Raw genomic sequence first — 25,555 nt, 5'->3', positions numbered from 1 at the left:
AGACCCCTCACCAGCTTTGTTGCCCTCCTCTGAACACGTTCCAGGGCCTCAATATCTTTCTTGCAGTGAGGGGCCCAAAACTGGACACAGTACTCGAGGTGCGGCCTCACCAGTGCTGAATACAGGGGAACAATCACCTCTCTGCTCCTGCTTGCAACACTGTTTCTGATGCAAGCCAGGATGCCATTGGCCTTCTTAGCCACCTGGGCACACTGTCGGCTCATGTTCAGCCGAGCATCAATCAATACCCCCAGGTCCATTTCCTCTACGCAGTCCTCCAGCCACACCGCCCCAAGCCTGTAGCGTCGCCTGGGGTTGTTGTGGCCGAAGTGCAGGACCCGGCATTTGGCCTTGTTGAAACTCATCCTATTGGCTTCAGCCCAGCTCTCCAGCCTGTCCAGATCCCTCTGTAGGGCCTCGCTACCGCCAGGCAGATCCACACTTCCAGCCAATTTGGTGTCATCTGCGAATTTACTGAGGGTGCACTCGATGCCCTCATCGAGGTCATCAATAAAGATATTGAAGAGGACAGGCCCCAGCACCGACCCCTGGGGAACACCACTCACGACCTGTCACCAGCTGGATTTGACTCCATTCACCACCACTCTCTGTGCCCGGCCCTCCAGCCAGCTCCTTACCCAGCCAAGAGTGTATCCATCCAAGCTTCGAAGCTTGCCATTCCTTTGCTGGAGCTGCAGGAGGGCTGCACAGACAGCACTGCACAGAGGTGGCTGCAGCACGGTCACCTCACTCAGGGCACTGCTCTGCTCCTCTGTGCAGCCCTTCCAGGGGCCCAGCTTATAGCACAGGGCATCCCTCCCTTTGGGGGGCCAGCACTGAGGTCTATCTCACATAAAAGAGAAGGGTGTGGAAACAATCAGCTGTTGATAAATAGCTCAGACTCAAAGCACTTCCTCATGGTGACCACCTACTACCTATAGTACCTCTCAAAAAGGGACTAAAAACACAGCAATCAGAAACAACCATAGGTTTGGGGAGGACATTTCTTCTTTCATCAGATGACAGCTTTATTACATAATCCAAATTCATTTGGAGCCCCAACTTCTAATACTTTGGAGCTTTTATTTATTACCCTTTTGCCTTTTAAAATTCACTTTACAGCTTAATTCTTAGCCATGATTCAGTATTTTCATCAGTGTTAACTAAACGGGGGGGGGGGGAAGGGAGAGAGCATTTGCAGTTCTAGCCGATTAAGCCTTTATTCCTCATTGTTTTAAATGCATGAAAGTCAACCCAGTTGTTTTGTTTGATCCTCTCCATGCAACAATGAGCTCTGTGCTGTTAAGGCTGTAAATGGGCCACATCACTCATGAATTACTAATCCCCATCACTCACATTTTCTGGGGAATGTACACTATATTTAGTCCTCAGACTTGGAAAAACAAAGCTGGAGAACTTTGAGGCTCTTTTTTCTCATAAAGAGTCTTTAAAATATTCCGTAAAAACTGGCAAGATAATTTAGCTACTGTGTATAAATGCAATTCATTAACCGTGGTGGAAATTAGACCCTTGAATTGAGAGGCTAATTAAGACATTTAGATATAGATCCTGAAAGGAAACTACGCAGACATTTCTTAAAATCTCACTTACAGCTCTGTAAATCTGGCCCAACCCCACTGTCATTTTTTGGATTTATACCCAAGTAATTGAAACCACTACTGAGCTCTTCTAAGCTCTCCATATCAGCAAAAGGCATTGAAGTAAAACAATTAGCAGATAGGTTGTGCTTTTCACTGTTGCTTCTAGAGGAACTCAGTAGCACAATGCTGAGACTTCAGGGGTAATTTGCCATTCTGATGGATGGTTTGTCTAAAAAAAAAGAAGCGTGAATTTAGTGGGCCACCATCAATACAAGGAGCTGCCAACCCTACAGCATTAGCAAATGAAGAGAGCTGGAAAGCTTCAGCTTCTACTACTGACCCTTCCAGGATGACCATTACTTTAAATGAGTGGCCTGTTTCCACCACCAGCTGCACCAGGACTGCAGCTTGGAGCAAGTAAAAACACAGAATGAAAGCTCTATACAACTCATGAAGAGAAGCAGACAAGTTCACATGGGGGGACACAGCACATTTACACACAGCTATGGATGACAGTGTGCCTCTTCTGCACTGCTGGCTGCTGTGTAGTCCCCAGTGCATGGAGTCCTTCCTTGCTTGTGCTCTGCAGGGAGAAGTGGGCAGATCTCTGGCTATGTGAGCTGTTCCCCCATCCCATCCCATCCCATCCCATCCCATCCCATCCCATCCCATCCCATCCCATCCCATCCCATCCCATCCACTCTCAGCCCAGCCCATGCTTTGGAGCTGGTTCTCCTCTGACTGAACAGAAACAGCAGCTGCCAAAACCTGAAGGAACCCAGAGCAGCCTGGGAGGGACCAGCTGCTTTGCTGAGAACTGCTGGCAACTGGGCTATAAAAAATATTAATAGCCACAGAGGAAGGGGATGAGAAGAAGGAAACCGAGCAGCAGGATGGTTGGCTCAACCCCAGTGCCTGCAAAGCCTCTGGGGACGGGGTATAGTGCTGCCCACTGCAAGCTGCCTCTGGGCACCTGCCAGCTCTGGCTGCCACAGTCCTGGCAGTACAGCAGAACTGGGCCTCACTGCCTGCATCACCAGAGAGCACCCTGCCTTTTGTGGAACAAGACTCACACCAATGCCCCCCCTCAGCCCCATCCCACCTCCCACAGCTCATCTCTGACTGTGTTGAGTCAGTGTGAGCATTTGGTCAGCTCTAACAATACTAGGAGCAGCCCTTCCCGATTGCTCTTTGCCTTATAAATCCAAACGCTTCACACCTCTCTCCCACAGGAGCCTGCCCTCCATGAATATACTGCATGTAGGAAATAAATAAACAAAACGTGAAACCTAAAAGAGGTCTCCTTTTCACCAAATGCACGTGGGAGCTTAGGCTCCAGGACTGTAATCTCTTCCACTTGAGCTCTGGTGTTTGATTTCTGTCTGTGAGGATGATCCAGTGAGTGGCCCCGTTCAGCACAGTAAGGCAAGGCAGCTTTCCATCCACACACCGCCAGGGCAGGAGACCTCTCTGTCCCTCCTGGGCCTGGCAAAGCAACCAATTTCTTCCCTTCCCTTCCCTTCCCTTCCCTTCCCTTCCCTTCCCTTCCCTTCCCTTCCCTTCCCTTCCCTTCCCTTCCCTTCCCTTCCCTTCCCTTCCCTTCCCTTCCCTTCCCTTCCCTTCCCTTCCCTTCCCTTCCCTTCCCTTCCCTTCCCTTCCCTTCCCTTCCCTTCCCTTCCCTTCCCTTCCCTTCCCTTCCCTTCCCTTCCCTTCCCTTCACTTCACTTCCCTTCCCTCCCTCTTCCATCAGCACTCTGACACTGAATGTCACCAGGTGACATACTGGTGTGGTCATGTTTCTCCAGGAAACGCCCTCTGCAACAGCAGAATTTTAAACAAAATCTGTTGATTCCTCTACAAGCAGGAATGTACATCAACCTTTTTTTAACAGAACACTGGGGCTTTGATTGCTAGTGGCAGATGATTCAATTCCCTCTGACTTTCCCACATTACCTTTGGAGTAATTAGTCAGCCTTTCCATTCAGTCATAGCTCTCTGTCCTTTCACTTGCTGTGAGGATGCTCTGGCAAAGAACCTGCAGAAATCAAAGTTCAAAGTCAGAGCATCACGGCAGTACAACTACATCTAAAATATTCCTTCCCATAAATGGATAGACTGGATATAGGGAAAAAGATTTTTACAGTAAGGGTGGTGAAGCACTGGAACAGGTCAATCAGAGAGGTGGTGGAAGCCCCGTTCCCTGGAGACACTCAAGGTCAGGCTGGATGGGGCTGTGAGCAACCTGATCCAGCTGTAAGTGTCCTTGTTCACTGCAGGGGAGTTGGACTAGACTGCCCTTAAGTATTCCTTTCCACTCAAATGATTCTATGGTGCTGTGATTCTGTGATTCTATGAGTCTATAAATGAGCACGCAGGATTGCTATTGAAGTGGCAGCCTGTAAAGTAGGGATCAGTCAACACTAATCATTTTTGATACAAAAAACCCAAACAAGCAAAACAAAACAATCCTGAATGTTGAACCTCAAGGTTGATTTTGGCCCAGTGGAACAAGATCTGAATAAAATTGCTTCTTTCTCTTGTGAGTGTTAGGGCTAATGCATTGAAATTGAAAAACTGCAGATGATGATCTCAGATAAGTATCTGGTATTACTCTGAACCAGAGGTATGGGTTGGACCTGTTATCAGTAAAAACAGTTTCTTGTTTTCTCAATAAATAAAATCTCCAAGAGGAGATTAGAGGAAAGAAGCAGAATTCCATCGATAAATGAGAAATTTGTAGATATTAGGATTTGTTCTGATGGCAGCTACATCCTCCAAAGCGTAGGCTGTTTCACAAGGATTATCAAAGTCTCAAAGCGTTTTTACATTTGCCGATGATTAACATGAGCAGGAATTACCTGACACATACAATCCAATAGAAGGTTCCTGATTTTCAGTGCTCAGTTCCCACAGCCATGGTGCACAGCCACAGCTGAACACGCAGTGCTCTCTGACAGGCCCAGAGACACACACACAGTGACAGCTGAACCTGCTCAGTACGGCAGGCTGGGCCAGGCTGGCTCTCCCTGCAGACATAGCGCAGTGCCAGTTACCAGCCATCAGACGGGCTCCCGGAGCAGTGTGATAGGAATGTGCTGAGTGGCTCAGGCCTGCTCTGCAGCTGGCAGGAACACCCTTTTGTGGGCCCAGCTGATGAGAAGCAAAAGACAAATAATTCAGCGGAGATGGGAACCCACAAACCACATCTGGAGCCATAAAAAAAGCCATACAGATATGCTTCCTGACAGTCCCAGGCACTGCAGTGAGGTGTGGGTGCCAAGGCTGAGCTCTGGGTGCTGAAGCCCCTCTGTCTGGCTCTGAGGCGCCTGCTGGGCCCGATGGGAGCTGGGACTGGTGCTGTGGCACAGGGGTGACCATGCAATGCCAGGAGGGTGCCAGCATCCCTGCCCAGGGCTGTGCCTGGCACCTGCCCCATGATCCTATCAGGCTGGGACCTGAAACAGAGAACAAGGAGATGAGTTGAGAGTCCAGTGTCACTCTGTTTGCATTTCCTCACTGAATGCAGCAGATGGGAGCATTCCTCCCCAAGGCGTGTTTGTGCCAGATACTGCAGTCACAGTGTGTTCCCAGTTGCTTGCGGTTCCAGCCACACTGGATGGCTCAGGGCTGCAGCAAGTGGAAGGGCCAGGCTTGTCAAAACCATGGCACTGTAAACGCATCTCCAGGCTGTGTGCTGAAATCCTTCCTCTGTGAGCCAGTTTCTCCTGTATTAGAAGGGAAAGGCACAGAAGACATTGTCTGCTTCCTTACTAGCATCTAAATTTTACCACAGTAGTCAGAAGTAAAAATCAGAACAAGATATAACGTCTCTCTGATCCTGCTCCAGACAGCCATTCTGGAAATTTCTGCTAAATAAAATTCAGCTATTATTAAGCCAAAGCTATTAACTCTGTGCAGCTCGTTATGGTGAAAAGTTTGAAAACTCCTCAGCACTTGCCACCTTTAAATGAAATATCCAGACCTGCTCTTTTCTATTGAATCATTCAATGAGTCTTGTATTAAAATAATTTTTTAACAGGGAAATTAAAATACACGTGAATCTGATCAGCAGTAAGTCAAGAGATATTCTGGCATTGAAGAGTTTAACAAAACATGACAACATTCAACCTTGGGGAAAAAGATGGACATAACCACGGAGTGGGGTCACACGGCACGACAGAACAGTGCAAGGAAGGAGAGCTGGGTAGGGAAAACATGACTGTCACGATATGGAAAATAAGGAAAGGCGAATACATACATACATGTCTTGCTACAGATGTGGGTGTTTCTGTGAGTGGAATGAATTTACTGGAAGCTGAAAAGAAGAGCATTTAGAAAGCTCATGATGACAAGTGCGGTAACACTGGGAGCTGTAGAGGCAGCATTTCAAAGCAGCAACATTTATTCCATCTCCTCATGGTAACACCCACTCGTTCTGACCACAGCAATCCAGAGGGCACGGCGATGAGAAATGTATTTCTCTGCATTTCCACACAGATTCAGGCTTTGGTACAGAGCAGTACCAAAATGTAAAGGTAAAATTGAAAAGCTTCACGGCTGCCAAGTTACTGAACACAGCATGCAGATGCTGCTGCTCTGCAACTCAATTCTGACCTTGGGCATACACTGCTATAGGACTCCAGAATACAAATTCACTGTTTTCCCTAGTGGTTCCTGGTAAAAGATTTCCAAGATATTCAGAGGTGTTTCCCACATCTTTATTGCAACTTGATCTTTGCAGCTGAAATGATACAGTCAAAGTCAGCAGTTCTGAGTCAAAACACAGTGTTAAATGTGAGATATTAGTCACGTTTGTAATACCCCGCAGTTGCCACAGAGCGAGAGGTTAGAACACAGATAAGTTTAATATAAAACAAGGTAACATGTTATGATCCTGTTAATAATTTTTTTTGACCACTTTTCATTTTAATGTGAAAAACAATGTCAATTACTAATCAGAAACAGATTGGACAATTATGTAACATAATAACAATACTGGGCATCCTGATCTAGTGGTTGGCATCCCTGCCCATGGCAGCAGCATCCCGGCCCAAAGCAGACGATCTTTGAGGTCCCTTCTAACCCAAGCCATTCTGTAATTCTATGATTCTATGATAATAATAACATAGATAATAAAAAAGTACACTGGTGTGCACTCTGTAAGTTTGGTATATTTGGCTTGAAGTCACTTGAATATATTTGGATTGGAGGTTTGGGTCTGAATACACAGAGGTAGAACTGCTGTTCTCAGTGGGGATGAACCATTGGACCTCTTTTCATGATTCCGAGTGCCAGTTATTAAATAAACACTGGCAATAAGAGGGATTGGTATATGAGTTCCCAGAAAACGATGATTTTCACAATAATTTTTTTTTCTCAAAACGTTTCACACAAATGAGAACTCAGAAAATTGTAAGAAAGCTGATTTATGTCCTATAATTCTATAAAAGTACTGAGCTTCTGTTATATTTCACTATGTACAATAATCTGAAAGGTCCTGGGTGTGCTTTCTATGCTTAACACAAGTAAATTTAGATTAATTATCTGAGGCGTAGCTAGTGCCAAATTTATCAGATGATTTATGACTACAATAAGAGTTTGTAAAATTATTTCCAAAGCAATAAATCTAGCAGCTTCCACGCCTTCCCATGGCATCTCTGTGCTACTTGCTGCACTTCCCACAACATGAACCTATCCAGTGCCCCCAGCCAAGCACAGACACATGAGCTCAGGCCAGGAACCCCTGCCACCAAGGCCAGGGAGCGGAACTACTGCTGCTGATGGCCTCAGTGTGTGTCTGTGTGCCTAAGGATCAAAAACCACCCCAGTGAGGACAGGCCGTTCTATCTCAACAAATCTAACACACACCCAGTCCTTTCAGCACCCATCCCTTGACTCCTTGAGCTTCAGTATCAGACCTCTGAATTGTTCTCACAGGCTGTTGCAAGTTTATGGCCCAGATTGGCAGGGTATGTGTGTGGACAGGCTGTCTGCAGGGCTCCTCCCAAGGCTTTCCAAGGCAGCTATTTGTATATTCCAGCACAGGAGAAAATTTTTTTCAGGGATTTTTTTTTCCCATTTGCCACTCTTCCGAGAACATAGTGTATTCCCCTTCCTACTGCATGCCCAGGGAAGGTGATACGGAAGCTGTGGCTGCTTTCTCCTGTTTATGTACACCAGACTCTATATTCTTCCTTCCAAATGACAATTCATTCATCACTCTCTTTTTGTCTTTCCCTCTCTCTTCCCTTTGAACTGGGTGTTACTATCTTCTGCCTTCTCTCATTCTGGTTCCTCCCTCTCCCCACCCACACATCCATGCAATTACCATTGCATTACTCATCACTTCTATAGTCAATCAGAGAGTAGAAGCAACGACCCAGCGATACAGGAGGTGAAAAGTTTCCCCTTCCTGCTTGTTTACTGACTGGTTCTTTTTCATGCATCCAAACCAGATATCTTCTGCAGCACTTGGGACTGCAGCCAAGGTGGCAAACTTCTGAAATAGAAGGGAGTCCTACGATATAGAGATGCTGACAGCACTTCCTATTAACCATCAAGGGTTAGAAAGTGCGTCTAATTTTACAGGGTGATAAAAATGCCTCAGATTACAGGGAATGCACCACATATTCTGATTTCTAACACTTGCTGTATTACTACAAGCACCAGTAATTTCCAAACCTCCCCACTTATCCACATGGCAGCATGCAAGATGGCCAAACTCATCCATACAGATAAGCACTACAGCAAACTGCACGATGCTGCATGTGACTTTGGCACAGCAGGACCCTTCCTGGATACGACTGAGCAGCTTTTATATTTTTCAGCCCCAAATGAATCATGAGAGGAAACAGCCCAGCAGCACCTGATATCAGACAGAAGGACAGAAGGATTTGGGTTCAGAATGTTTTTGCTACCTGGCTCGTATCTCTTTCCAGCTCTCAGCAGAGAAGAAACAGGAGAACTGTCTTCCCAGCAAGGGGACTGAAGAGAAGCTCAAATAAAAGACCAGACAAAATGAAGGCAAAGCAAAGTACTTTTCTAACTCCTTTTCCAAAAGAATTGAAGTGCTTGGCCAAAATTCTCCATGTGTCAGCAGGAAGCAGTCACTCCTTGTACAGCATGGGGAAATTTCAGCCAAAAAGGTTATTCAGGCTGAATTGCAAATGCTGAAAATCGACTTTCATTATGGCAAGTACCGGTACTTCTTACCAAGAATTGACCTTAAAGCATCACAGTTCTAAACTGTTCTTTTGAGATGTGTAAGTTATGAAGAAAGGTTTCACATGCACAAAGTCATCAATCAAGAAACTGAATAGGCTGCCCTCCGCTGTGTTCTGGGAGCTATAAATGCGCTGGTCACAGGGCAGCTACAGGCTTTGTGGAGCCAGCTGCACCAGAAAAGTGTCTCATTGAGGCCACAGCCACGCAGAGCTGCTCCAGCACACCAGGGAAGGCAGAGGCATCCTGCAGCAGGGGCCTACAGCTGCCCCAATAATTGAAAACTAATTATATTTGGCAACAAGGGCCAATGCTGATAACACACCGTATTTTCTGCAGCACTGTGTAACTATTCTGTACACTTTTTCCTGTACTACAGTGGTAACAGGAGTCTCAGAGTATTCCTAGTTTTAGGAAATGGCTCTGTGTGGTTTATTTGCCTCACAAACACAATCCAGCTGTTTCTACTATGGCTTTCATTGCTTCAAAAGCCTAAATTTAATCCTCACACACACTGCCAGGCATGTATCAATTCCGAAGGTGAAATCTCAGCAGACATAACTCTCATTTGGAGCTGCCTTTTCCTGCATACCCAGAGAAATCCCTGCCATGTGTTCGTTCTGCATTTACATTTCAGGTTAGGATTTGATCAGATGCTTGGTCTGGAAAATGGAGACACCCACTGAAAGTAGGTCATGATAGTTCTGAAAAGGAACATCACAGCGCTAAATTGTTTCACTGGAAATCCAAAACATGACCAGGTTAGAAATTCTGTTCTGTAAAACAACACATTCTGCAAATACTTTAAGTGGAAATATTATCCCTTACAGTGAGTTCTGCTGTTGGTGGCTTAGAACGCAGCCGCACAGGAAGCAGTATTTCTGATGTGCCCTTAATCCCGCACTGAATCAAAGCTTCAGTGTAACGGTGCTTTCATCTGCTCATGATAAACAGTCTGCTGAACCAGCAGTTTCTGTAGGAAAACTATTTGCTGCTCTTTTTGCCAGAAGTGTTTTCAAACAGAGGGCAGCGCTTACCTCCTGCCTTCCTATCTACTGCAGGCAGAAGAACTGCTTCTGAAGTCTCTTCCTCCACTGAATCACATCATAAGAGGAAGTTGTTATTATTAACTGTATTACATACTCACTTTTATCATTTTTGGTTTTGGAATGCTAACATTACAATTATTATTCCTGAAAGCAATTATTAGTTTGACGTTCCCACAGGGAAGCAATCTGTCTCATCTCCAATACAGCGGCTATTTCCAGCTTCGTTCACAAGATACAAATGCTCACAAAATGCTACCGCAAAAATTTAATTGTGTTAATTGCAGCCAACACATTTCCAAAGCTGCTGTTTACAAATTTTGACATTAGTGCTCGTTTTGTTCAGTCTTAATAGTAATAGTGAGATAAATTACATAGTAAGCAAAGTTCATGCTTGATACCCGTTCTTAATGGTGGCTGAAATATTTACCTATTCCTTAGATGTAAAGAAATTAAATTGCAAACATCTCCTTGCTTTAATACCAAAATAGTTTCTAGCTTGAGATATAAAGCTGAAGAAAAAAAGGAGACACGAGGAGACACATTAACCTAAGCACTGATAGAAAATTTATCAATTAAAAAAAAAAAAATTGGAAGTTTCTATGGTTAATAGCAGATCTGCTATACAAAAAGCAAATCTAGTAGGGTGAAGTGAATACAGTTCTATCTCAGTTACAGAGATGCATGCGTGTGAAGAATATAATCTTTCTTAATCTCCTCATGTGGTACCATTAATCACCCACCTGTCGGCTCTGGAAGACTGTTACAAAGGTAACAACAGAAACCATAGCAAGTTAGCACAGTACAACAAATACCACATTGACATTTGGTACTGTTTTAAGTTAACCTCGGAGCTTTCGGCTTAAAGGCAACAAAAAATGCGCCTTTGTAGCTAACCTATTCAGGCATATTCAACATGTTAAAACATAGGAACAGGTGAATGCAGCTGACGGCTCATAACATCACTAAGCCACCCAAATGGGAACTTGTGCTTGGCCGTGCTGCTGGGGTTCCTCAGCGGGAGCAGGGATGGAGGAATGCTGCTGGAATGCAGGCTTGTCTCTGTCAGCACAGGAACTGCCACCCGCAGAAGTGTGCTGAGACTCCACCACCACCCAGAGCACCAAATGACGGTTCACCAAATCACCATCAGGTGAACTGCTTGCACCCATTCTCAAGAGCCACTGCTGCGTGGATCTAGTGTCACTGTGCATTGTTTCTCTCTGTGCTTGCTTGTATTTCAAGCACGGACCTGCCTTCCAGTTTGTGTGGACACAAATCCACACTCAACCACAAACAGAAAAACTCTCTAGGCCATGCTACCAGAAATAAAACCCACGAGGTTGATCTGACCATAGTGCACTTCTAGACATACTGCTTCTTGTGGCTTTGAAACACCAAATTCCCAACCCAGGGGCCCCTTGGGTCTTGAATTTGGCCTTGCCACGACATCAAGAAATCAGTCTTAAAATCATCTCCATGTCAGCTCTCAAAGAGTGAATACATTTACAGAAAGCTCTAAAATTTGGAAGAGCTACACAAAGAATTGCAGTGAAGGAGGAGGTACCAAGAAGCAGTGAGAGGATGCCCAGGCTGAGCAGGTTGCCTTGGGAAAGGGTTGGCTCCAGGAGGGATCCCGCTCTTCTGCTTTTCCCCCGGAGCATCTCTCACACCCAACTCAGACCCCAGGGCTGGAAACTGAATGGCCACGTACCAAACATGTACCCACCCCAGCAAAGACACCATTCCTGATATTCTCTGAGGAAAAGGAGCGCCATTTTGGGAACTCTCAAGAAAAACTGGGGAAACTGTGGTTCAAAAGTAAGAATGGATCATTCACAAATAGAAAATAGCAGGGAAGTCAATGAAATACAGCACTCAACTCAAAGAACCTTCAGATTCTAGAGCTTTTACCAGAGATGGGTCAGGTGCCAGATGAAAGAATTGTTAGAAAAAAAAAAAAAGAAAAAAAACAGTTCTATGTAATTGTGCAGATATAATAATGGTACAGATAATAATGGTACAGAAAATAATGCCAGCAAGCAGCTCCCAGCTCTGGACCTGTCTGAGCAGGGAGCTCTGTGGGCTCAGCTTGGGCCAGTTGTTGCATTACTGAGCTGTCAGGAGTGTAATTTTCTCTCCTCTGTGTTTAATTCCACACCCACTCTTCTGCACATATCAGAAATGATTCTACTAGAAAAAAAAATTACTGTCCCTTGTTCTTCCTTAAATAAATCTCTTCAGTGAACATGGAGGTGCTCCCTCAGCAAGACGGAGTAGAAATTGGGAACAACACCATGGGACAACAGGGAGGGAGCCTGCTCACTAATTACTGTCAAGTACAAAACAGACTTGGTTTGAGGAAGATTAATTTAATTCATTGCCAATTAATAACAAAGTAGGACAGTGAAAACGATAACAACAAAAAAACAACAAACTGATGACACCTTCAGCCCTTTCCGTTTTCACTCAGCTTCAGCCTTTGTTCTACTGTTTCCTCCTTGCAAGCAGTGCAGGGAAGGGGGGCTGCAGTCCAGTCAGGCCTGGCTGCTCCCTGCCCGGCTCCAGGTGTCCTTCCCACAGGCCCCAGCTCCCCAAGCTCTGTTCCAACAGAGCCCCTAACACAGGGCCCACCTTCAGAAGTGCACTGTTCCAGCACACATCCCCATGAGCGGCGGCTCCCCCAGCCCTCCTGCCCAACCACGGGCCCCTCTCCACAGGCTGCAGCTCCAGCACAGGATGCTCCTGCACGGGTGCATCTACGGGCAGTGCCTCCTTCAGGCCTCATCCTGGTGCACTGCAGGCTCCTCCATGGCGCAAGTGGAGATCTGCCCTGTGCAGTGCCCACGGGCTGCAGGGAGATAGATCTACACAGATCCCAACTGTCAGCCTCTTTCTTCCTCTACTTCTACGAAGCACGTTAGGTCTGTGGATCTAAAAAGAGATCTTTTAGTCTCCAGCACTGAAATTTGAGATCACTTGAAAAGAAGACGCAGGGAAATGCGCTATCAAAAACATTTTTATTTACAATTTCAGCAATCGTCATCCGAATCATTATCCTCAATTTTCTGTGGTGGCCGCTTAACACCAATGATTAAATCAATATTGAGAAGCTGTGTAGCACAATGAAGAACTGAAGTTACCAGCTGGTATTTGCAATAAACTGATTCCAAGCCTTTCTCATTCACAGGCAGGGGCTGATTCTTCCTGAGTGCTTCTATGGTTTCAAGATAAAACTTGGTAAAGCCGTTCCGTTCTGTTCCATATAAGGCCTTTGGAATACTTAACAAAGCATCAGCAACTACATTAGATATGACAATAACTGCTGACTGCTGAACCTGCTTTGCATAATGCAGAATATAATAATGTAACAGGATTTCAAAGTAACCTCCTACTGGCAGAACTGATCCTGCTTCTAGGATGGAGCAGGGACAACTCTGTGTAACACCACTGCCAGCCTTCTCTAAGCCTTTATCGACACCTAGGTGCTCACACAGGGTACCAGTGCTGACTACAGCAGTGCTGTGATTCCTGTGACTGCACACCACTGTGTGCCTTCGGTGGCTCTCGTTCATCCCATCTGCACACTCACACAGTTTGTGTGTCCCTGCCGAGTCAGTCCCACCGGTGCAGACATTCAGCTCCTTGCTATGTGGGCCAGGAGCTGAGGCTGGTGGCGTACAATCAGGATGTTCGCTTTCCTGCAAAGCAAAATCTGAACTTTGTGCTGTTGTTTCACCCCTGCAACCTCCCAGCTGATGCTCAGAAACCTGACTGCTGCCACAAGCAATACTTTCTATCACCACCTGCGTTTCAGTAGCTGGACAATATCCGCTCCCAACACCTGAGGCACCATTCCGGCTCTCATCTCCGCACTCCTGACCCACCTCTCTGAAGAGCTGCAGCAGCATGGTGAAGGCCCCGTGCAGAGCGGCCGCATGCTGCTCGTTAACGGCATCGACAGGAGCGCACAGAACCAGGCAGTGGGGCTGGAAGGCGCCTGCGCTGCTGAAGCCAATGTGCGCATACCGCTGGGAGCCCAGCAGCAGGGGCTGGCAGAAGGTTACCACTGCAGCCTCTGTGATCTCCCTCTGCACGCTATCACCGGCAGGGTCATAGGGCGAGATTCCTGTGATTTCAGAGATAAGGGCCACTTCTTCTGATGACAAACACTCCACCACGGACACACCGTGTAATTTCGCGTAGTAGATAACTTCCTCGTGCTGCTTCACGCCGGACAGCAGCAGCCTCACGCCGCTGCTCCGCAGGCGCTCCATCACGGCCTCCGTTCTCCCGCCGCACCAGCGCAGCGCGGCCCGGTGCTGCCGCTCGGATCGCACCGCGCACTCCACGCCGGGTGCCGCGAGCACGGGCCGCAGGCAGCGGGTGACCAGCACTGCGCGCAGCCGGTCGCCGGCCGGGCAGTAGACGGCGAAGTCCCTGCGGAGCAGGACGCCGGGCAGGATCCTGGAGCGGGAGAGGGGCAGCCCGGCGGCGGCGGCGTGCAGCTGCGCGAAGCGGCGGCAGAGGAGGCGCAGCGCGGGCGGGCGGCGCGCCCCGCAGCGGGTGCACAGCTCGCAGCCCAGCAGCGCCACGGCGCGCCGCTCGCCCGGCCCCAGCCGACCCCGCAGATAAGCCTCCAGCAGCGCCTCCAGCGCCACCGCCTCCAGCTCCGCCTCCGGCCCGCCCGCGGGGAAGGCGCTGCGGAGGTGCGGCCTCAGGCCCCCCGCCACGACGCGCTCCAGCACCCGTCGCTCGAAGGCCGGTAGCGCCCGCGCCGCCCGCCGCAGGGAGCCCTCCCGCATCGCGCCCAACACGGCAGCCAGCAGCAGCACGAAGGTCTTGGCGCCGTCCCCCGTCGCGCTTTGGTGGCGGCAGGCGCAGGCCGCCATCGCCCTGCGGGCACACGGGGCGTTAGGCGCTGCCCCGCCCGGCCCCCTTCTCTTCCCCACTCGGCCCGGCCCTCCCGCCGCCGTACCTGGCCGTGGGCGGCTGCAGGCTGAGCGCCTCCAGCAGGCGCCGCCCGTCCCGCGTCAGCAGCGCCCGGCCGTCGGGCCGCACCAGCAGCGCCCGGCCGCCCCGCGGCCCCAACGCGCCGCGCACCGCGCCCGCCAGCGCCGCCGCCTCCTGCCGCAGCCCGGGCCGCGCCGCCATGGCAACCGTCCGCTGAGGGGAGCGCGGCGCATGCGCGGGGCGGCGGCGTGACGCGAGGCCCTGTGGCGAGAGTCCGCCTCCCTGCCCGCCCTTCACGGCCCCTTTCCCCGAGAAATGCTGTCAAGGCGGGAGCGGGGGCTGTAGTTCACATTTTTATTTGCAACCGGAGGGTCTAGCAGGGGAACTAATTTCAAACACGCAAGCCTTCACGAAAGGTCGGGTGTTACATATGGCACAAACTCGACAAACCGTGTCTGGGAACAACAAGAAACCCCTCGGGAAGGCACTGTTTACAAAGCTTCGATCCGCTCAGTTTTCAGCGATTGGAGGGTACCCTTAAGAACCAACACAACTTACAGATGTACAGAGAACCCCTGTTATCCGTTATTTACAGATGGAGTAGTGAAGTAACAGCCTCTTAAGAAAACGCGCTACACATGGAACCCGGAGTGCTCCATAAACACATCGGGAAAAAAAAAAAAAAAAAAAGGAAATCCCAAAGGCACAGGAGGGTGGCAAACAAAGAGGAAAGAAAGAGAAACCAGCATTTGGGAGGAAGACCTATAAGACAACTTCCTGACAAAATTAAACTGGGGGGGGAAAGCAGGCTTTGCCCTCAGTAAGCAATGCCTCGTCTTTAAAAGACATCCAACGTGAAAAGTACGACATCTCCTGCTGCTGAAATAGTGCCCTGTGACGTCTCATATTTGCTCTTTTAGCCTAGGTCACGGGCACCTAGCTAGGCAATCTGTACCTAATGGCAAATTAAAGGCTTAGAGTGTATTTGAAAACAAAACAACAAAACCACGTGGCAACAATTTCTGATGGTATTTCCTGTACAACAAAAAACAACCACCCCCTTGAGATCTTTAAATCAAATGTGAAAACAAACTAGTGCTGTTTAATCATACAAACTGGGAAGCTACAGCCCTCACACATCTATCTGCAGGCTGTACAGGCCGCTCTGTAACTCACACAGATCTCAGCATCAGATATTTCATATTCAAGATCACCCACACGTTGTGGGCAAGCAGACAATCGTGATGTGCCACGGAAAAGCCCTCACACACCAGGCCCACGGGCAGCAGTACTACAAGCATCAGGCAGGAAATGATGCCGTCCTGTTCACACGGGGGAACATCATCCAGCTGGACTCCGATGTACTTTCTAGAATTTAAGAAATCCAATCGTTCTGTCAAGCAGAAGTCTGCAGTTTTACTTTTTAAAAGTTTCATCATATATCCTTTACTTTTCTGGACCACGACTAAAACCACCTTTATGACAGAAGTAACCTCTAAAAATAAACTGAAAAGGAACATAAGCATAGGCATTTTGTCTCACTCCATTCAGTTCTGACTTGCCTTGAGCTGAAGCTCAATTTCAGATATGGAACATTTGTTTAGTCTGATGCTGCCCAACACTGTGCTGCCAGCCAGCTAGCTGGGTCAAATCCATGAACAGTGAATGTAAAAATACATCCAGTCTGTGTTAGTGACTGATCTTAAATAGAAGGATTAAAATCAAAATAAAAGAGCAGAAGGACATTTCCATTTACAAGGCAGATAAAAAGCTTGTAACTGTCAGTCAAGAGTTTTCAGCACCCCAAATTTAGCAGAGCTATTTTAGGGGATTAAAGTTATTGCTCAAATTCTGATTTTATTTTTACCTCACTCATTTCCTTTTATATTACTCCCACACATGGAGCATGCTTAGGAACCTGTAATGGATAGTTATGACAGATGAAGCTTTGACATTTGAGCACTGTAACAAATGGCCCAATTCCATGCTGAGTAGATTAAATTAATACTATAGTATTCTGCTTTTTTTATGTCATTTTATATACGGCAAACAATTTCAATTTCTGTTGGAGACTTAATTTAGGGACACAAAACTTAACAGTAAGAAACTTCCTATATTCACAAATTCCACCTCATCAGTTGCAGACAATAGAGTCCACATTCCAAAATGTTCTGATTCCAGAACAAGCTATGCTAGTACGAAGCTGTAAGAAACAAGCTGAAGTGACTGCTTAAGCAACGAACTTTCACACAGCTGAGGTCCAAAGAAGGGGTAAAATGAAAAAGAAAGTGAAGTGCTGTGAAGATGTCAGCCATGGGAACAAATGAGCTTGACTAAGTAAATAGAATTTTCACCAAATGCTGGACAAGGCTGATGCAGAACAGAATGTGAGATCACTGGAAGAGTTACTGAGGCTGCCCAAGGCCATGGCAGCTCCAAACTTTCCATTTGATTTCTGAGAGGACCCACTGAAAACAAACTTGGCTATACTCTGTGTCTCCTGTCTTCCTGCTTTCTTATCTGGGTTGCTGAAAGTAGCTTTACAACACTTTTGGCTACTTTTGGACTTGATACATGTACATGGAAAGGCTTGACTGCCAGAAGGAATTCACCAGATAAACACTGGTACCACTTTTTTAGCTGTAAGTGCTGTATATGTGTGCTGTTCTTCCAACAAGATGCTACAAGCTCTGGTTTTAATTTGAAATTTAAAGTTCACATAAGTTGGTATGGCTGCAGATAATGAACAGGTGCACTGAGTATTCAGTTAGGTAGTATATATACACTGTGAATGTAACAAACAGCGCTTCACTATCATTTGTTCTTATTTGTTTTGTTAGCCGTCCCACCATTTCTGAAGCCATTTCCCTTGTAAACACACATTCTCATTTGCAGATGACCTGCTGACAGTGGCCAAATCCTGTTCCACACAGTCCCTCCTTTGGAAAGCTCAACTCATGCTATGTACTAAACATAACTTTTCATCTTCACATTTTGTTTCTGAAATAAGAAAGAGTCCTGGCATTGGCAGTCTGCCTTCTTACTGAGACGCAGCCATACTCCAAAATAAATTCAGGACTTACAGATTTATCAAGACTTAAAAAGCAAACCCTAAAACCTCAGTATTTGCAGTTCATGAGTGTGAATGTACAAACACAGTACCTGCCCAGGTGCTGCGCTATTAAAAACGTGCTCTGTACAGTAGATACAGGAATGTTTTTGTGAAGAACCTGAAGTTTTAAAATTATATGTATTAAAAAAAAAAAAAAAAAATTGGCTTATAAGCCACTGTAGTAATTCAGGACACAAACTGTCACACATCCAAAACAAATCAAGGACATAAAATTGCAGAATTCCCAGAGACTTCAGCTTTGTACTTGCCAGTTCCTAACAGTCATGACCTTTGTATAAGAATGTGTTCATTTGACCTCAAATAAAAGTTCACATCCAAACACCCAACACCATTAAAAAAAAAAAAAAAAAGTTGGTAAGCCTCGCTACTTTAAAAGTTACTTTGTTACAAAAGTTGTAAGTTTAAATGTAACAAAGTCTGCTGCTTATTACACTACCAAAACAGGAATCAGGTCCAACCTACAGAGCCTGCACTCTGAATTTTGAATTTATCTATTCTGTGGTGAAGATTCATCAGTACAGCATGTGACGTAATAAAAAACACAAGGCTGATGCTGTATGTCTGAAACAGAGGCACACACCAGGAGCAAGAGTGTACTGGCACTTACACGAGTCTTACTTCAACTGGGTAGATGGGAGGATGATTCTGAACCACGGACTCTGAGGCAAAAAAGTTCTGCAAGTTGTTGCTACAAGGCTCTTTCAGATAATATTGCATCATTTAAAGTCCAACTTAAAACATGGTCCCCAGTAAGAGTTTGATCATTCCAGTTCAGAAAGGCTCTTGTTCACACTTCCTATTTGAACAAGAAATTGATGATAAGCTGTAGCAGAACCAGGAGTAAAATGAAGATATAGTGCTTCAGCTGCAAAAACTGGTTGTCCACAGGTGGGGAATTAGAAGTGACTCGATTTCGTAGAGCCATTATGTCCCTGTAAGGCACAGAATAATATCTCGTAAATCACCATCCAGACAATCTGACATTCCTAGTTTGTTGGGGCTCCCCCCAGGATACAAACATTGAGGAAAATTATGTACTATTGATAAGTAATTAACATGTAGAAGAAGGATAGTTGAACTAATTTTCCCAGTTCTTCAAAGACATCATGGCATTGAAAGGAGAAAGATAAGCCTCCAAAACAGCTGGGCAATCAGTATTCTTTGTCATTTTAAACCATTTTAGATTTAGTACTACCTCTTAATGTCCTCTTGTGTTTCCTTTATAGATTCAATGGCACTCTGCAGCTCACCAAGGTCTGCCCCTTTTTTCCTTATTCTTGTATTATGCTTCATAAGTTGTGCTACAAAAATAGAAAAGATGGGTGTAATTCCCAGAAGGAAGCCCTCGATCCAAAATGGAACAAAGCAGTAATGACAAGCTTGCAAAACCAAGGAGGAAGTTCTAAGTGAGTTTCTATTGAAAACTAAAGTTTTATTACAAATTTACTGTAGCTCAGAAGGAAAGCAAGTTAAGATTTAGGAATATCTTAAAACTCTCCAGGTATAGTTTAATTTTTGCAGACAGTCTCAACAACAAAAATCTGTTTCCACATACTCAATAGAGACACCAGAACATGCGTCACACTGAAGTGCTATCTAAAACATGTCTTACTTTGTAATGAAAACATTCTGAAATAATAATAGTATGTGCGACTAAAGAACTCTCTTAAGTAAATTTCTTATGTTTGAATGTAAACATATCTTCTCCTACCTTCACTTCCAGAGGAATCCTGATTATCAGGCTCAGGGGATGAGAAACCACACTCCCCTTTTTTCTGGCTGGTTGGTTTTCGCTTGATTTTCGGAACAGTAACCTACAATTGTAAAACACGTCAATTACTTCCACAGAACCAGAACTGCAGCAAAGCAGCACATTCTGTCAGTAACAGCAAAAAGCATAATATCTCACAGACTTCCAAATCAAGACTTTTGACATAAAAGCAACCCAAGGCTTGTGCATCTTTCCATTAAGGGAGAACTGTGTTAAATTGCTGACCTCAAGTTGGCATTACTTCACATTCTTAGTCAATTAAGTCATCTCTACCGCTCAGGATGCATCACAGAAGTGAAAGACTGTGGACTGGCTAATCTGCATTTTCGCAGGGTACCAATGGTATTCTTTAACCCTCCCCATGCTTTGAGGACCTTCATACATACAACACAATAAACGTGAGTCCCTGGAGCTTGCTGCACCTACTAACAAAACTAGAACATACCATTGGTGTCCGATGCCGAACTTTGGTTTGGATTGTGCCATCTTTTTCAAACTGAATCATATCATTCAAAGGGTCCCACGGCCTGGTACTAGACAAAATGAATACAAATGATTAATATCACAGAGATTATATTTTATTGCTCAGAAACTATTTCGTATGTAACAAAATAACAATCTTTCTCCCTGTGTAGAAGTCAGACACTGAAAAAATGATCCAAATGTCCACGTGTAGCCTGAAAAGCCATGAGATCCAGTTGCCTCAGAACTACTTTCATTCCAAAATGGCTAATGGTAACCTGCAATAGTTTCAAAAGGCAGTAATGAGCAACATACAATTCACTTCTGCAGATTTTTAAGAGTGCTTTTCCAAATACAAACTGACATAAAATGAAAAATAACAAGCAAAAGACATAGCTCATTAGAGAAGACAAATTGCCAAAGGTGAAGACAGACATTCCCATGAAGCACAGGCTTTCCATGACAAAAACCTCAAGTCAGCTGCTTGAAGATCATTATCATGCACAGCTTTAATGAGTGCAGATTAAGCACTGGTTTTCTTTCATTTCTTCTTGTGTCTTTTTTAAAACATTTGCAGCTGTTTGGGTACTATGAACATAGACCTGCATTCACATCTTAGATAATGTGGCTTGAGTTAAATGTTGTCTAAGGTAACTGGATAAGAACAAGGCATTCTTCTCCCAAAGGTCTCTCACAACTGCAATCCAGGTATCTAATTTAGATACCTTAACAAATGCTGCAGTTCACTGAATGCATTTTTCACAGTAAGCATAAAATATTCTGCTCTTCATGCAGACCACGTGGTGAGCTGGCCTCACATTCATAAAAAGAATCAATGATTCCTTCCAATGACAACAGACCCCACAGACTGCTTTCTAACATACAGTAACACTTCTGTGGCACACACTTGAATCATAAAACTTCACGGACACAGAAAATACACACAGTGCTTTCCAATCTGTGGAGGCACATAACCAGAAATAGGAAAACAAAACACAAAAAAGTGAATTTTCCAAAAAAAAGGAAAACAAAACAAAACACAGAACAAGTCCATTGAAATAAGTGCTTGAAACATAGTTTCCTGCTGTAGTAATCCCTGCCTTTTCAAAATTACATACAGTCCCTGCTAAAAGGGACTGAACTAAAAGTTCAGCTACAAAGTTACACATTTTGGTTAAAAACACATGAATTGGAGTAATCAAGTAGCATAGCAAATTTCATGCTTCCATGCTTTCAGCTTTTGCTCTTGAAAGCACAGCAAGAGGCTCAGAGACACTTGCGAACATTCAACTGGCAGTTTTGTTACAAGCATTCCAGCACTCACTCAGCGTATCTGTAGTGCCATTCTCCCGTGACTGAATCCTGATCAAACAGCTTGCACGTCCACTCTTCGCCCTTCAGCTTCCTCTCTTTGGCACTCTTTCTCTGAGCTTCCTCCAAAACGTATTTCTCTTGAGTAGCTTCTGTTTGGTCTTTATTATTTATTGCTTTAGTCACTTGTTGCCAAAGCCTGACAAACAAGCAATATCAAGAGTAACACCTGGTTATAAAAATAATTGACAACATTTCTCTAATTATAGGCTTAGTAGAGGTCGTAAGGCTTCTAAGTAGTGAGCCTGTATTTAACAGTGCTGCTTTCTTGCTGTACAGGTCAATATCAGCAAACACAGGAAGTAACAAAGCCATCAGCTACTGGCCAGCTAATGTCATAATTTGAAGAAGATAATGAGTTCTATTTTGTCAGAATAATTATTTGTGCTTCTAAAGAGCACTTACTTTTCTGACTCAAAGTCATCTTGCTCTTCAAACTTCACAGTGTACCTAGGTAATCTACGCTGCTTGATATCAGAAGTTGGGTTCCAGAACGTCTCCGAAACATCGGTCTTCTTGTCCCTAATAGTAACTTCACTGTCCTGTAACACAGATAATTTAATGATCCTAACTGTAATAATCACACAGAGTGCAAAAAATAATGCAAACTGAAGGAATAATTACTATTTTTGTAAATAAAAATATTTCAGATTAGCAGACAAGAATAATTACATATGCTAATTTCAAAATCCAATTTCTGCATTCTGCACTGGTTCTAACTCAGAATAGAGAGGAAGTGGGACCATCGCTGTCAAACAACGGCGCCAGTGTCATCAGAACTGAAACAAATTTCAGTATTTCATCCTGGTGCCACTACAATTCCTCCAAGTATTAATATGTATACAAGTATTCTCACCAGGAACTACTCAAGCATACTCAACAGTAACAGTACCTTGACTCTAACGTCACCCTTGAGGACTGTTTAACTACAAAGGACACTTCACTGAAAGTGGCATTTACTCAACTCCTGTTTTTTTTATGAGCCTTTTTTGTAACTACATGCTATTTTCCCCTATTTTAACTCATAATTTACTCAATACTTACTACTTACCCAGTGGCCTTCCAAAATAGCCAGAACTTCTTTGCCAAGCTTAATTTTCCCTGATATTTGATTAACACTGTCATTGTTACCTAAAAATGGCTGCAAAATAAAAAGAAGCTTTCATATTTGTTTTAATAACAAAAAATATTTGCACGTATGTTGAGTGTTATGAAATAAAAGGCATTTATGAAATCCGATGTAAACAGCCCTGAATGCTTTCAATATTACAACTTCTGCCTAATAGTACCACAACTAAATTGTTCTCTCTATTTTCTCAAAAGCTTTGCTGATCAAAATTATTAGGATTGGGTAAGAAATCTGAAAAGGGCAAAAAATGTAAAAACATGATGATATGCAAGTCATGTGAATGGCATCTAGAAGGAAATTGTCATTTGCTATTACTAATCTCACCACTTTGCCAAAGACTCTGTTAATAGAGATTAACTCCTGTGAAAACAAGAAAAATGACAGCAAGAAATTTTCTTCAGCCTTTTGATAGTCTACACACGCATCCCATGCGTTGAAGAGGTAAAACTTCAATTGATACAGCCTCCTAACTTCCAATTTTCCCCTACAATCTTAGTTGAGTACAGTTTCTCTCCACATGCACTTTTCCCTAGTGACTGTTTAGCTTTAAATCAGTTTGTCTCAAAAACAGCAGGAACATTTTCAGAAGAGCCAGCCATTTATACATAATTGAGAAACCTTTGCTTAGCCTTTGCACCTGGTGAGTGTTTCTATAGCAAAGACAGCTGTAAAAAATAGTACACATAATTGCTCATAAGGCTGGACATTAAACTGATCTGAATGTTAGCTAAAACCCTTCTGTTACCTTCGTTTGATGTGCCAGGAACAACTTAATTTTCATGCAGGATGGAAGAGGGGAGCCTGAGCTTGAGCTCTTCTTCAAGGGATCTCAAGAAGTTTAAAAAGACACTCAAAAGTTTTCAGAGAATGAAAAATCTCCATGGGATTTTTCACTCAGCAAGATACAAAATACTTGGGTTGCTGATTAGATCACTAATCCCTGTTCTTGCACACCTTCCCAGACACATACAGATGCCACTGCTGGCAATGAGACAGACTGTTGCTTCCTCCCGTCACCCCTCCAGCTAAGCTGTTGGTAAGGTTCACACAACTGGCAATACGCAAGCGCTGCAATGGAAGCATCCTTACAAGCAGAGATTAAGACAGAGTTGGAAGTTTTGGTCAAGACTTTTGGACCCAGAAGAAAACATTAAATAAAAAGGAATTATATTGTCCTATGTTTCTTTCCTTTTTTTTTTTCTCTAGCCACAGGTTGCTAGATTGTATCTATGGTATGATCTGATAATATACACATTTTAATATTAGAATGCTCATTCTCATGTCCACTCATAGCATTTACTAACCTTCAGTTTGAATTCAATTGTTGCACTGTAGCCAGTTTTTTCACAGGTGATGTTGACCGTTCCCCCAAGCTCTAAGGTCATTGTGCCATAAAGAATTCCTGCAAGAAGGAAGAGCCAACATGAGAATTTATAACTGGACAAGACAAAAACAACCTAAACTCTTTTGTCCCAATTCCTGGGGTAAATGCATCTGTGCCAGAGAACAAAAAGAAAGCAACAGCTCTGCTTATTTTCTCTTTAGGTGACTTTCCCTAACCATGAGCGTGATGTTTCTGCCCAGTAAGATAACCCAAACAGAAAGAAAAGCATCCAAATGAATTACTTAAGCAGGAAATACGATCTACCAATAGGAAAACAACTTTCCTCAAACAGATACAGTAGGCGCAGTAAAGAAAATCGCACAGCCAGTACAGGACATCACTGATCACCCCTCCAAAGATTTTTGGAAGCAAAAAGGTTGACAACTCAGCATATTTCCCACAATCACAGTCTTTCCCCTGCAACCCAGCATTTGAAACACCGAGTGTATTTTACACACAATAGATGCCTGCAGAAATATGTTTTCCAGCATGCACATTACCCCCTCCTCCCCCCCCCCCCCCCCCCCCCCCCCGCATATTCTTCCATCTTTCTTTCTCTGTATCAGTATCACTAGTCATTCTAGTTCTTCTTCCTGTCTGTTTTGTATGTATGCATACACCTAAGGTACTTATTACTTGTTAAGCATTATTTCTGTCACCAAAATCATATAAAAGGTAACATAAAATCTGACAGTATTAAAAATAACCCCCCTCCAAAAAAAAAAGGAAAGAAGAGCCTACCAAACTCATGTTAAGTTACATAATTCTGCTAACTCATCTGTCATGCATCTGTATGAAAGTCTTACGCTTGCTGATTACAAGAGCTCTGAAATAGAATTTTGACAGAAAATACAGAGGCAAAAATCCCAACAATGCTGCAATGTATTCCGTACAACTACCAGCCCTTCAGAAAGGAACTACTGACTATTTTCCCTGTAGTGAAACTAAAGAAAAAAAGTCATGATTTACGCCCAAACTACATGAGGTGTAGAGACTACACTATTATAGTTCCAATAGGAAAATACTGGAGAAGCTCCAGAGTACTCTACAGAAAAGAAAGCAACTCAAGCAATAAATTACTGTCATGTAATGACAAATAGCTATCTAAACACTTTTAATATTTATGAAAAAAAATCTTCTGCTGTGCCAAAGCCAGACGATTACTTAAATAATACTTCTTATCTTGGTAAGTATACGGGAGCCTGGAAACACCAACGTTGCCTGTGTTCAGAAAAATTTACTCAGATGACAAGATTAAATTCAACAACAGTATATTTAGAATAATGAACTCTACCTTTACAGTGAGCATATGGCATAGTCATTACATAATCTTCTCCTCTATTTAGGAACGTCAGCCGTCCTTCTCCATCTAGTATGGCAGATAAAGAATTCCCTGGAATTCAAACACAGAGAAGCACATTTCACACCCTGCAAGACAACAGTCAGCATTTCCTAATAACCAAGAAACAGAATTAAAATTATCA

The 25,555-nt window shown here is 44.4% G+C and overlaps 2 protein-coding genes and 1 long non-coding RNA gene across 13 annotated transcripts in view; all 3 read right to left on the bottom strand.

Annotated features, from left to right (window-relative positions):
• Positions 1-673: 673 nt before the first annotated feature.
• On the bottom strand, positions 674-4,995 carry LOC128073440 (uncharacterized). Its single transcript, XR_008202709.1, has 3 exons — positions 3,555-4,995; positions 2,891-2,983; positions 674-1,830 (listed from the first exon to the last, which is right to left on the bottom strand). It is a non-coding gene; the product is annotated as an uncharacterized LOC128073440 (long non-coding RNA).
• A 7,229-nt stretch (positions 4,996-12,224) lies between these two features.
• Positions 12,225-15,022, bottom strand: BBS10 (Bardet-Biedl syndrome 10). Of its 2 annotated transcripts, XM_052668338.1 has the most exons (3): positions 14,847-15,022; positions 12,897-14,764; positions 12,225-12,802 (listed from the first exon to the last, which is right to left on the bottom strand). In XM_052668338.1, exons 1-2 carry the CDS (start codon positions 15,020-15,022, stop codon positions 12,901-12,903), a joined length of 2,040 nt encoding a protein of 679 aa, XP_052524298.1. In that variant the 3' UTR covers positions 12,225-12,802; positions 12,897-12,900. The 2 variants fall into 2 exon arrangements, with proteins under 2 accessions (XP_052524298.1, XP_052524297.1); XM_052668337.1 differs by having other exon boundaries at positions 12,225-14,764.
• A 139-nt stretch (positions 15,023-15,161) lies between these two features.
• The window catches only part of OSBPL8 (oxysterol binding protein like 8), an 81,060-nt gene continuing 70,666 nt past the window's right edge, over positions 15,162-25,555 (bottom strand). For all 10 annotated transcript variants that reach the window (XM_052668326.1, XM_052668328.1, XM_052668327.1 and 7 more), the window contains 9 exons: positions 25,366-25,464; positions 23,992-24,089; positions 22,610-22,699; positions 21,964-22,100; positions 21,512-21,697; positions 20,171-20,258; positions 19,666-19,768; positions 19,150-19,255; positions 15,162-18,886 (listed from right to left, as the gene is read on the bottom strand). In XM_052668326.1, the coding sequence (XP_052524286.1) occupies positions 18,751-18,886; positions 19,150-19,255; positions 19,666-19,768; positions 20,171-20,258; positions 21,512-21,697; positions 21,964-22,100; positions 22,610-22,699; positions 23,992-24,089; positions 25,366-25,464 (1,043 nt within the window). In that variant the 3' untranslated portion in view covers positions 15,162-18,750. The remainder of the gene's footprint in view (positions 18,887-19,149; positions 19,256-19,665; positions 19,769-20,170; positions 20,259-21,511; positions 21,698-21,963; positions 22,101-22,609; positions 22,700-23,991; positions 24,090-25,365; positions 25,465-25,555) is intronic.

This window comes from Tympanuchus pallidicinctus, unplaced genomic scaffold (assembly GCF_026119805.1).
Source record: "Tympanuchus pallidicinctus isolate F22 unplaced genomic scaffold, pur_lepc_1.0 scaffold8, whole genome shotgun sequence".
In the NCBI taxonomy this organism is placed as follows: domain Eukaryota; kingdom Metazoa; phylum Chordata; class Aves; order Galliformes; family Phasianidae; genus Tympanuchus; species Tympanuchus pallidicinctus.
The sequence above is the reverse complement of the archived record's forward strand: the minus strand, read 5'-3'. Positions and strand labels throughout refer to the sequence as shown.

Coding starts and splice junctions, on each gene's coding strand:
- BBS10 (XM_052668337.1), bottom strand. CDS start 15,022: ATGGCGGCGCGGCCCGGGCTGCGGCAGGAGGCGGCGGCGCTGGCGGGC. Junction 14,765..14,846: donor CTGCAGCCGCCCACGGCCAG/GTACGGCGGCGG, acceptor GTGTGCCCGCAG/GGCGATGGCGGCCTGCGCCT.